At 42.2% G+C, this 12,290-nt stretch overlaps 1 protein-coding gene across 2 annotated transcripts in view; it reads left to right on the top strand.

The window, feature by feature from the left end:
• PHLPP1 (PH domain and leucine rich repeat protein phosphatase 1) overlaps positions 1-7,344 on the top strand; it is a 251,539-nt gene extending 244,195 nt beyond the window's left edge. For both annotated transcript variants that reach the window (XM_089674867.1, XM_089674866.1), the window contains exon 17: positions 4,999-7,344. In XM_089674867.1, coding sequence (XP_089530993.1) covers positions 4,999-6,144 — 1,146 coding nt within the window. In that variant the 3' untranslated portion in view covers positions 6,145-7,344. The remainder of the gene's footprint in view (positions 1-4,998) is intronic.
• Positions 7,345-12,290: the final 4,946 nt, after the last annotated feature.

Raw genomic sequence — 12,290 nt, 5'->3', positions numbered from 1 at the left:
TATCTGCAAATGTCCATAGGGCTATTCAAATTCTTATGCTTTCTGTTGGGTAGTCAGCTTGCAAAAGTCTGCCCTACAGCCATTCCTCTAGAATACTTGCACCACATTCTAAGCATGGCCCGGGCATAATTTTTTTTCCTTCAAACAAGCTTGTATTTCTAAGATATCATGCTTGGAATTTAGGATCAAACGACATCCCTCAAAGAGATTCCTGAGCCTCCTGATAGCCTTTACTCAGTTCCAGTTAAGGCTTCTTTAACACAGCATTCTGTTAGAATGGAATAAATGCACTGCTTCTCTGGACCTCTTTACGCTTCTTTCCAGTCAAGCAAGGAACTCTCTAACTTGGTGAATTTCCAATCCCACCTTGGAAATCTGATTTTTTTTTTTTTTTTTTTTTTTCTTCCACACTCATGGAAGGTGGTGACTACAGATGCCAGTTTCACAGGCTGGGGAGTAGTTTTCCAATCTCTCACAGTTCACGGAACCTAGTCTCCCACGGAAGCAAAGCCCCACATCAACATCCTGGAACTTGGTGCAATAAAATTAGCTTTGCATCAATGAACCCCTCTTCAAGGACACCCAATCAGGGTGCAATCAGCAATGCCACAAAAAGTGAGCTATATCCATCTTCAGGGGGTACTAGAAGCCAGCCAACCTTGAAGGAAGTAAGTCTGATCGTCTCCAGGATGGGGAAACACTGATCAACAATCTCTGCTGTTTAACGCCCTAGGAGTGGACAATTAAAGGGTGGAGTTGCTCAGTTATCACTGCCTGGACTAAAAGGAATGGTCCTTTCATCCTGACATCTTCAGTATCCTATGTTGGAAATGGGGGACTCCAGATGTGGATATCCTGGCTTTCAAGTTCAACAATAAATTACCCCTGTTTGTAGCCAGGACCAAAGGATCCTCTAGCACTTGCATAGGATGCTCTGGCAATCCCATGAACATTGTTCAGGTTATTATAGGACTTCCAGTGCAGATTCTTCCTTGACTGCTCCGCAAAATAGATAGCGAAGAAATCCATTGTTAGCGTTGTCAAAATGGCCCAAAAAATTTGGTACACAAACTGCTAGGAAACAACCCCTGTCCTTTTTCAAACAGGCCAGACTTGCTGTCTTAAAGGATACGTTCACCTTTTAGTAAAAAATAATGCAGATATGTCATAATATCTGCTTCCTCATACGGGATGTATGAGCAAGCAGATATACTGACAGGAAGAATCAATTAACTACTACAGCGCTCCACAGTGCCGTGGTAGTTCATTGAGGACTACAAGCTGACAGTCACGAAGGCTGCTGGGACTTGCAGTCTCATTTAGAGAATGATGTGAATGAGTGACATGGCTGGGTGGGCGGAGCCGCGCACGACCACTTTTTTTTTTTTTTAACTGGGACATTGGGGTGGGGGGCGGGGCTCTTGGACAGGGGTATATCTGACTGCCATTCCCTCATTATGCTTAATCTTTTTTCGCCTGGTGTGAACACAGGCATTTCAACCCCAGACATTATTCGGTACTTGACATTCTGGTCTACAGTCGGGACCTCAACAGAAGTTGACTTTAAATACTCTTTAAGGGACAGGTTTCAGCATTGTATATTTTAATCCAGAAACCTTTTGGCTTTAATTTCTCTTAACAAAACCTTTATTTAAGTTCTCCGATGGATCAGCACACTTTGCTTCCTTGGGCTATCCGGTTGGTTATCTCTGCACTGCATTAATCACCGTTTGAACCCATTAGTCTCCCCTTGGGAGTTCTCTTCTGCAAAGAGACATGGAAAGTGGCTATCCCATCTGTCAGATGAGTTTCAGTGTTAGCAACTTCCTCTTGTAAGGAGCTCTCCTGATTCTTAATAAGAATAAAGTAGTCTTGTACCAAGATCCTCCTTCCAACCTGAGCTGGCATCAGCTCTCTCAATGAAGATATTGTCCTTCTTTCTTTATGCCCTGCTCCTAAGCACCCAATTAATTTCTCTCCATTGTCTGGATGTGGTTGCTTTAAGACAGCTAAAAGGATAAGGTACTTTCTGTACCCTTACATGCTCACTGCACCAGATCAGGGAGGGTTTCCTGGGTGTTCCAACATCAAACATCCGTTATCCAGCTTTGTAAGGCCATGGTTTGATCATACCTTCTCCAAGGTGGATGTTCAGGCCTCTGTGGATACAGGCTTAATCCACCAGGGCACTTTCAGCAGCACCCTGGCTTGGGTCCTTGACTTTTGTCTTGCTGTTTCCCACTCCTCTGTTTCATTGCTTGGGACATCTCGGGGTCTATGAATATCCATCCTTTGTCCAGTACTGTATGACTAGGATAAAGGGAAATTTGACTTGCCTGTAACTTTCATATTTTGAAGTAAAGGATGCAAACCACCCTCCCCTCTTTTTGTGTTACTCTGCATTGCTTGCTGAGAAAACCCAAAGTCTGAAAAAGTGGGGGAAGAATTATAGGGTACTACCAGGGGTATGTCCAAAATCTTTCCAGTGTTCAATCACCTAAAGGTAGCAGCCTATAACCCAAGGTCTATATGTTTCCAGCCTATAGTCTATAGTGTACAGTTGCAAGAAAAAGTATGTGAACCCCTTGGGATTACGTGGAAGTTTGCATGAATTGGGCATTAAATGTGCTCTAAACGTCATCTAAGTCACAACAATAGAAGAACACAGTCTGCTGAACATAATACTACACAAACATTAGATGTTGCCATGGTTTAATTGCACATAACATGTAAACATTCACAGTGCAGGGAGGAAAAAGTATGTGAGGCCCTAGCTTAATGACTTCTCCCAGAGCTAATTGGAGCCAGGAGTGAGCCAACCTTGACTCCAATCAATGTGATGATATTGGATGTGTTGCTGACAGCTGTCCTGCCCTTAAAAAACACACACCTGTTTTGGGTTTACTGGTTTCAAGAAGCACTGTCTGATGTGAACCATGCCTCGCAGAAAAGAGCTCTCAGAAGACCTACGATCAAGAATTGTTGACTTGCATGAAGCTGGAAAGGGTTACAAAAGTATCTCCAAAAGCCTTGATGTTCATGTGTCCACGGTAAGACAGACTGTCTACAAATGGAGAAAGTTTAGCACTGTTGCTACTCTCCCTAGGCGTGGTCGTCCTGTAAAAATGTCTGCAAGAGCACAGCGCAGAATGCTGCATGAGGTAAAGAAGAATCCCAGAGTGTCAGCTAAAGACCTACAGAAATCTCTGGCACATGCTAACATTTTTGTTGACACATCTACAATAAGGAAAACATTAAACAAGAATGGAGTACATGGGAGGACACCACAGAGGAAGCCATTGCTGTCCGAAAAGAATATTGCAGCACGTTTGAAGTTAGCAAAAGAGCACCTGGATGTTCCACAGCACTACTGGCAAAATATACTGTGGACAGATGAAACCAAGATTGAGTTGTTTGGGAAGAACACACAACACTATGTGTGGAGAAAAAAAGGCCCAGCACACCAACATCAAAACCTCATCCCCACTGTAAAACATGGCGAAGGGAGCATCATGGTTTGGGGCTGCTTTGCTGCCTCAGGGCCTGGACGGATTGTTGTCATTGATGGGAAAATGAATTCCAGAGTTTATCAAGACATTTTGCAGGAAAACGTACAACCATCTGTCCGCCAACTGAAGCTCTGCAGAGGATGGGTGATGCAACAGGACAATGACCCAAAGCATACAGGTAATTCAACAAAACAATGGCTGCAACAGCACAGAATACGCCTTTTGGAGTGGCCCAGTCGGAGTCCTAACCTCAACCCGATTGAAATGCTGTGGCATGACCTTAAGAGAGCGATTCACACCAGACATCCCAAGAATATTGCTACACTGAAACAGTTTTGTGAAGAGGAGTGGTCCAAAATGACTCCAGATCAATGTGCAGGTCTGATCTGCAACTACAGGAAACGTTTGGTTGAGGTTATTGCTGCCAAAGGAGGGTCAACCAGTTATTAGGTCCAAAGGTTCACATACTTTTTCCTCCCTGCACTGTGAATGTTTACATGTTATGTGCAATTAAACCATGGCAACATCTAATGTTTGTGTAGTATTATGTTCAGCAGACTGTGTTCTTCTATTGTTGTGACTTAGATGACGTTCAGAGCACATTTTATGCCCAATTCATGCAAAACTCCACGTAATCCCAAGGGGTTCACATACTTTTTCTTGCAACTGTACTCCAAGATACGCGATTTATAGGCAAGTCAAAATTCCTTCTTTAAAACGACCAGTAAAATCGGTTTCCTGGTGTACAGAGCACATGACCCTCCCCTCCTGATCTTCTCATTGCTTGTCACAAAACTGAGGTTACCTGGAGTGGGAGGGGTTATTTAGGGGGATGTCCTTGTAGTCTTTCTTTTTTTTGCTAGTTTTCAGTAACCTGAAGGTAGCTTCATATAGTCACAGTGGTTTAAAGGAGGCTGTGTCCTGTACTGTGCTCCAGGAGAAATAACATTATCATTTTTCTTGCAGTCCAGTGAGGGACACCATTCGCACTACTCTGTTTGGCATGCTCTTGGTTTTGCTTTCTACAACTGAGGCATGCTGTGTAAAGTAGGGGCTATTGTAGGGCTGACCTACAATTTTTATTTTGCCTTTTGTCCTATTCTGTATGCAGCAGTCCTGAATTCCCATGTCTCTAAATAGACTGCAAGAAAATGATTTTACAGTGAGTACAAATACCCTATTTTTTGGAATCTTATCTAATGAATTGGTGGTTTTCCTGAGGCTGTAGGTAGACTGATTATTGGGCTTCACAGTTATCCTAAGGTAACCTTTGTAAATTGATTCCTACTGTACATAAATTTGGATGTTGATAAGATAACATGAGGTAACCACTTTTTGTTATGAATTAATATGAACTAACAAGTTCTTTGCATTTGTGATATTTCTGCACAAGTGATGAAAATAATGTAGTAATTCTGTTCACTGTATTATACCGTGTATAGTTATTAGTTCATTTTAAATAACACTGAATAACTGTGTTCTCCTGCAGGATGGTAAAGTAAACGGAGTGACTGACTGTACACGTATTTTGGGATACACATTTCTCCATCCTAGTGTTACTCCAAGGCCTTATGTTCAGTCAGTTTCTTTAACACCTCAAGATGAATTCTTCATTCTTGGAAGTAAGGGATTATGGGATAGCATCTCGGAGGAAGAAGCTGTTGAGACGATACGAAATGTGCCAGATGCCCTGGCTGCTTCCAAGAAGTTATGCAGCTTGGCACAGAGTTATGGCTGCAGCGGGAGCATATGTGCTGTAGTTGTGCAGCTGAATGTTGCAGAAGACTGCTTCTGCTGTTGCGAACTGAATGGTGGAATTCCACCACCCAGCCCTGGAATCTTCACACCTTCTGTCAATGTTATTAAGGACCGTGCCCAAGACAGCTTAGGCATGCCATCTTCTAGCAGTGGCCTGGCTTCTGAAATCAGCAGTGAGATATCCACCTCTGAGATGAGCAGTGAAGTTGGGTCCACAGCCTCTGATGAACCTCCTGCAGTTTCACTTCATGAGAATGGAGTTGGCCCAGCAGGATGCCCGAGTGAACAACGCTGTACATTACATCCTGTATGTCTTTCTAGCGCTTTTCAGCGACAACTATCCAGTGCCACTTTCTCCAGTGCCTTTTCAGACAATGGTCTTGACAGTGAAGATGAGGAACCTATTGAAGGAGTTTTTTCCAATGGAAGTCGAGTTGAGGTGGAAGTGGACATTCATTGCTCGCGATTTAGAAATGGTGGGCAGCCTGCACCTACCTGCACTGTCTTAGAGCCCACTGATGAGGGCATTGTTGTAAGCGCTAATGAGGATGACCTGGGAGGCTTAGTCAGGAGACAGGACTTTTCTTCCAACACTCTTGGTCGTCAGAGGAGAGGTAATGGCTCTGTAGCACCATCAGAGAGAAGTCATAATCTAATTGAGATTGCTGCAGATGCACCTTTACGAAAAACGGGAGGATATTTTGCAGCACCAGCGCAGCCAGATCCTGATGATCAGTTTATTATACCTCCTGAACTTGAGGAGGAAGTAAAGGAGATTATGAAGCAACATCAGGAACAGCAGCAACAGCTGCAACTTCAGCAGCATAGACAGTATCAAATGGACCAATTACCAGACTACTATGATACACCACTATGACACTTTCATTCCTGAGTGACTCCATTTTAACTGAACTTTTGAGCTTCCTCCACTCTTCCAATTATGAGGACAGCAAATTTTAGGTACCTTTTTTTCTTTCTTTAAGCATCTGCTCATCTTCCTTTTTAAATAATGTAATCTTCCTATTTTTCACTTCTTTACTACTTCATTACTTTCTCCCTTCCTTTTTTTAACTAACCACCATCCTTCTACAGATGCTTTAACAACCAACTTTTAATCGCTGTTTTCCATAACATATCATGTTTAAGGAAATTAAAGTTTGAAGAGAGGTTTTGATGAAAAAAAGTTTAATATATTACAGAGATACAAATAATACAGATTTGTAATATTTTTTAAGAAACAAAAATAGTTTTGTTTAATTTTGAAGCGCAACAGTGTCTGGCAAAGCTAAAGACTTGTAACCTAAAATGCCTTGTGGAAGTGGAGACACAAACTTCTGTGTAGAGATGGACCATGGGACGTGCTAGATATTTGTAGAACAATATGACTTAACTCTTAGGAGTTGCTTACTCTTTCCAGTGACTTAAAAATCACGGAGTTTCACTAATTTTCTCTGAGAGAACAGTTGATTAGGACATTTCGGCTCTTTTGCTGCTGGCAGGAGCTGTCTGGTTACCTCAGGCATTTCCTTCCAGCAATTTAAGGGTTAATGTATATAGCTTATGTATTGTATAGTGTTCATTATGATATACTCTGTGGTGCTGCAGCTATCAGAAGGATTTTCTTTGCTGGAGATCCATGACCAGAGTATCTTTCTCAACCAATGTGAGCATTACTGGGTAAATTTAATATATTTTTTAGCTTTGTGAAGGCACAAACAGTATCAAAAGGGTAAAATCGAAGGGTTTATTTTTTTTGTTTATACAGCAATCAAGTCACAGTTGATCTGAATGGCTGTGGTGAAAAATGTGATTTTTCTTGAAAAATTGAAAGAAAAAAAATGAAATGGAGCATTATCTGCTGGACCATGTTTTCCCTTTTTTTGTTTTCGTTTTTTTTTTTCTCCCCCCCCCCTTTCTCTCTCCTGAATGTGTTCTGTATTGCTGCCACCACAATCCAGCATGATTGTACAAAGCTCATTTAGATTCAACCTACCCGGAGTTATATCAATGCAGAATGCACAGATGAAAGTGTTGTCATTTTGGTATAATAAACATCAAACTTTACAAGTAACACAAAGCTTCCTGTCATTTCTACAAAAGCACAGTGTGGATTGTGTTTTCATACTGTGGTTGATTTTAACCATACACCCTTGGGAAATAGGTTGACTTATATTACAAAATATCTGAGCTGAAGTATGAGGATAAACTAGTCATTTCTGAGCCGCTTGTTTTGTGCTTGTTTGCAGTTATTAGCACACTCATGGACTTATTATATGAGGCAGTGCAAGGAGCAGAGATGATTAAGTACAGTAACACAAAGTAACCAATCTGCTTTCACTTCACTGACGACGTTTCTGTTTGCAGTAGGTAGAGTTTTAGACCAGTGTTTCTCAACCTTTTTTTCAGTCAAGGCACCTTTTAAAATGATCATAATCTTGAGGCACCTCATTCTAAAATATCAAAAAACTAAACTAGTATTTTTACTTAATGCAGCAACATCCACACACGTAGGACACCCAGCATTAGAGGATGTTTTACACTGTAAGCATCAATTAACCACTTGCCACCTGCCCACTGTAGTTATACTATAGATGGGCGGCACTGCCAGGTTGGGTGATGTACTTGTTCGTCATCCTGCACATGCGCACTAGCATGCCCCCTGGGCTGCTCATGATTGGTCATAGCGGTCATTAATGACTGCTTGCATAGTGTTGTGAAGCTGTGATTGACTCGCAGCTATCACATGGCACCTGTATACCTGTACAATGTGATTAGCTGTAGCTAAATACAGCATGTCAACAGTAACTAAGCTGTCATGAATTTTACTCCATTCACTGTTTTAAGCAATAATTGTGTTTACAAAAAAAAAAAGCCATCCCTTATTCCCTCCACCCCTCCCAGAGTAGTACAGTATTACTGTGGTGACGCTGAACTGCTTTAACCGCCTCCCGCCTGCCATATAGTAAAATGACAGATGCAAGGCTCTCGTTCTGTCTGGGAGGACATCATATGACGTCCTCCCATTCTAACCACGCATGCGTGGCATTCTAACTGGCGCGGCGAACGGCGGTGCGCTGTGTCCCTCGGACACAGCGGATCACCGATCAACAGAAAGAGCCAAAGATGTCCAATCACAGCTGATCGCATGTAAATAGGGAAATGCCGGTTATCGGCATTTCTCTCCTCACGAGCTGTCACGCTGACAGCTCGAGAGGAGAGCCGGTAATCTGCATTCCTCAGAGGGGACATCTACACTGATCATCAGGGCACTGATGATCAGTGTGCCCTGATGATCTGTGTAGCCCCAGCAGTGCCACCTGTCAGTGTCCATCAGTGCCAGCTGTCGGTGCTCATCCATGCCACCTGCCAGTGCCAGAAAAAAATGGTAAAAATTTCATATGGGTACAGTGTTGCATGACCGCGCAATTGTCATTCAAAGCGTGACAGTGCTGAAAGCTGGAAATTGGGCAGGAAGGGGGTATAAGTGCCCTGTAGGCAAGTGGTTAAGGGAATGCATGTTTTATATATATTTATTGGTGCCAGTATGTAAAAAATAATAAAAACTTTTTTGTTTTTTCTTTTTACAAAAAATTAAAAAAAAAATTACAACTTAAAAAAAACTAATGCCTCTTACTAAATGCCTTGGACTGTCATTTAGGGGGTATATGTACTCTCCTGGTATTTTAGGGCCTGAAGAAATGAGATAGGTCGACAGTACTTCAGAATTGATCAGTTTTCAAATATATGTCCAATAGTTTGTAAACGCTCTACCTTTCACACAGACTAAATAATATTCACTGATTTGGGTTAAATTTACCAAAGAAATGTAGCAGAATGCATTTTGGCCTAAATTTATGAAGGAAAATGTATTTGTAAAATTGTATAACAGAAATTAAAAACATTTTAGTTGTTTTAAAAATTTTCAGTATTTTTTCATTTTATATAGCGAAAAAACCCAGTGGTGATAAACTACCACCAAAAGAAATCTGTGAGGGGAAAAAAAATAAAAATTGAATTTGGATACAGAGTTGCATGACCAAGCAATTGCCAGTTAAAGGAGCACAGTTATGACTAGCAAAAAAAAAAGGTCTGGTCATGAAGGGGTTAAAACCTTGTGGAGGTCAAGTGGTTAAGGCAGAACATTTAGTTTAAAATGTACAGTCAGGTCCATAAATATTGGGACATCGACACAATTCTAACATTTTTGGCTCTATACACCACCACAATGGATTTGAAATGAAACGAACAAGATGTGCTTTAACTGCAGACTGTCACGAACGGTGTAGGAATTACAACAGTTTGCATATGTGCCTCCCACTTGTTAAGGGACCAAAAGTAATGGGACAATTGGCTTCTTAGCTGTCCCCCCCCCCCCCCCCCCAAATCCTGTGCTGCTACCTGGAAAAAGCTAGGGGTGGAGCTGGGAAGCAAAAAGTGCAAGATCCGAAGGAGGACTAGAGAAGGGCTGCAGTAAGCTGCCAGAGTTTGCTTAGATGAGGGAAGACAGAAGATCTATAAGCTGGAGTTCTGTCCTCTTTGCTGCTGACTGCTTAAAAAGTCAGGGGCGAACAAGAGGGAGTTACCGCAGCTGCAGGGGTGGTGTGGTGCAAGGGCCAAATGAAATGGCCTGACAAGCTTAATTCAGCCTGCAGGCCTTGTGTTTGACACTGAAGTGTGACCTATAGCAGTCCCTGTTCCTATAAGCCAAGCAAACCTGGCCTACTACTACACGGCTGTCCCTGGCAAGGAAGTACATTAAGGCAAAGAAAGGAACAAAAGAGTTCATGTGATTCCAGTGCAGTTGTCCACAGGGGATGGCTGGGACTGGTGTCTCACAGGAACATAGTCAGTTGGATGTGCTGATGGGTCAGTTAAGGTGGCAGGCAGAGAAATGGTCAGCAAACAAGCAAAAGATTGTTGCAAGCAGCAGGCAGAAATTACCTTAAATTGGTGATTTATCAGAGGTGAAGTCTATCGCTGAGTCCAGGACACAATTGAAAGAAACACCTTTGTTTCACAAACAATTTATTGGTTTTTAATTGTTTTTCAGTACAATGCATACAGAAACACAGGAATGTCACTCAAAACAGTTGGGTAAACAGAGGCATTTTGGAGATATACCACAGCACAGCAGTATGAGACAAAGCATAAGCGATTTGAGCCATGGAGTGCTGCAGACTCCATATCCAACACAAGGGATAGGAGTTCTGATGAGTCCAATGAGGAATGTTAAAATAAATGAGCGCCTCTACTGGGAAAGGAAACATGCCAAACAGTGCATAAATAAGCCACTAGAATGACAGAGGAGCAAGATGGAGTAAGACTGAGTAAGGAAGAAAATAAGGGGGGGAGGTTAGGCCTTTGTGGGACAGTGCCTGGAGTGCCCACGTGACCAGCCGTAAAGGAGCGTCGGGAGCAGGAGAAGCCGGCCGGCATTCCCAGGCAGAGGGAGACGCCGGTTTTTCCTTGAGCACAGGGGACTTGTATGACCAGGGACGAGACCCAGCGGGAGGAATCTCCCCCTAAGCAAGAAAAGCAGCATTAAGAAGCGGAGGGGCTGTTGAGAATCACAGCCCCCAGAAGGAAAAGCCTGAAGCCGCCTCACAGAAAAGAGAAGACGATGGGAAGGTGAGTGAGAGTGGCAAGGCTTATTGTATTGGAATGAACTAATATGTAACGTGAAATCAAAGGGGGAGATCCTCCAGGGGGTCTAAAAGAAAGAGAGGACAAAGTATTATAGCACTAGTCCCAGAAGATACAGATTTTAGTAGAGGGGAATTTAAAGTGATAAACAGGACAATAAAATAATTAACCCTCCACACAGCCTGGATAAGGGAATTAAGTCTTTGAAGGCATGAAAAATAAAGTTGCCAAAGGAAGTGGGCCCAAGGGTTCCCAAACAGGTACGATTAAAAAATATATACCCTCACAGGGGAATATGGCCCCAGAAAGACAAGGAATAAGTGAAAGGAGTGAGCTGGAAATCAGTATGGAAGACCATCCTAGACTATCCCTGGGAATGGCTAACAGCAGTCAACAAATGAAGTCAACAAATGAAAGAGAGTGGAGGCGGGGCAAATGCTATCTTGAGTGGAAGAGACAAAGGGAAAAGTGAATAAACACGCCCAAATTATTTTGAAATTAGAAAAACGGACGATAGAAATGAGAAAAGAACAAAGAAAGCTGCTTTAGAAGATGGAGGATCAAGAAAATAGGGATAAGAGATGTAATCTAAGGATACCAGGAGTACCAGAGATTTAACACGGGGAAGACCTAATGGGAATAATATGTAAAATGTTGAACACTATAATGGACAGATCTGCATCAGAGACTCTTAAATTGGATGGTGTATATAGAATAGGAAAGTTCCAACAAGAAAGGTGTAAAGAAAAACCAGGAGATATAATTGTGCAATTCCATAACTATGGGGATAAAGAAGAGATATGGAAGAAGATCAAAGGAAGAACACCTATTAAGTATGGAGAAATAAATATCCAGATTTTTGCCGATTTAGCAGCTGAGACACTGACAAGGAGATTTTTTAAACCATTATTAGAGCAGATGAAGAAGCAAAATGTGCAATATAGATGAGGCTTCTCGGCGTGTTTAATCAGATGGAAAAATGGAGTTACAGCAAGATTAAGATTTCCTGAAGATATGAGAGACTTTTGTGAGAGACTTGAATTGCAGAGAATGGAGATACCTGGGTGGGAAGAAGAGGAAGGAGAGATATGGGCTATTGATAAAGAGGATTGGCAGCCAGTTAGGAGAAATAGAGAGTAGAGGAGAGGGAAGGGGAGGGGGGTCCCTTTTTTTGTTTGTTTTTTTTTTTCTGCCCCTTTCTCTTTCCCTCCAACCCTTCCACTCGGATGGGTTGCGGGAGACATTGGATATAGAGAGTGGAAGGACATGGAGGAGGATAGGTGGCTGGTGAGTCGTACATGGTCGGAGCATCCCCTTAAGGTTGAATCAAAAGTGGGATTAGGACCACAAATGATTTGTAGGCAAAAAGGTAGCCTAAGG

The sequence above is a fragment of the Staurois parvus genome, unplaced genomic scaffold (assembly GCF_062004578.1).
Source record: "Staurois parvus isolate SC_StPar_1 unplaced genomic scaffold, SC_StPar_1.0 ptg000153l, whole genome shotgun sequence".
Taxonomy (NCBI): Eukaryota; Metazoa; Chordata; class Amphibia; order Anura; family Ranidae; genus Staurois; species Staurois parvus.
The sequence above is the reverse complement of the archived record's forward strand: the minus strand, read 5'-3'. Positions and strand labels throughout refer to the sequence as shown.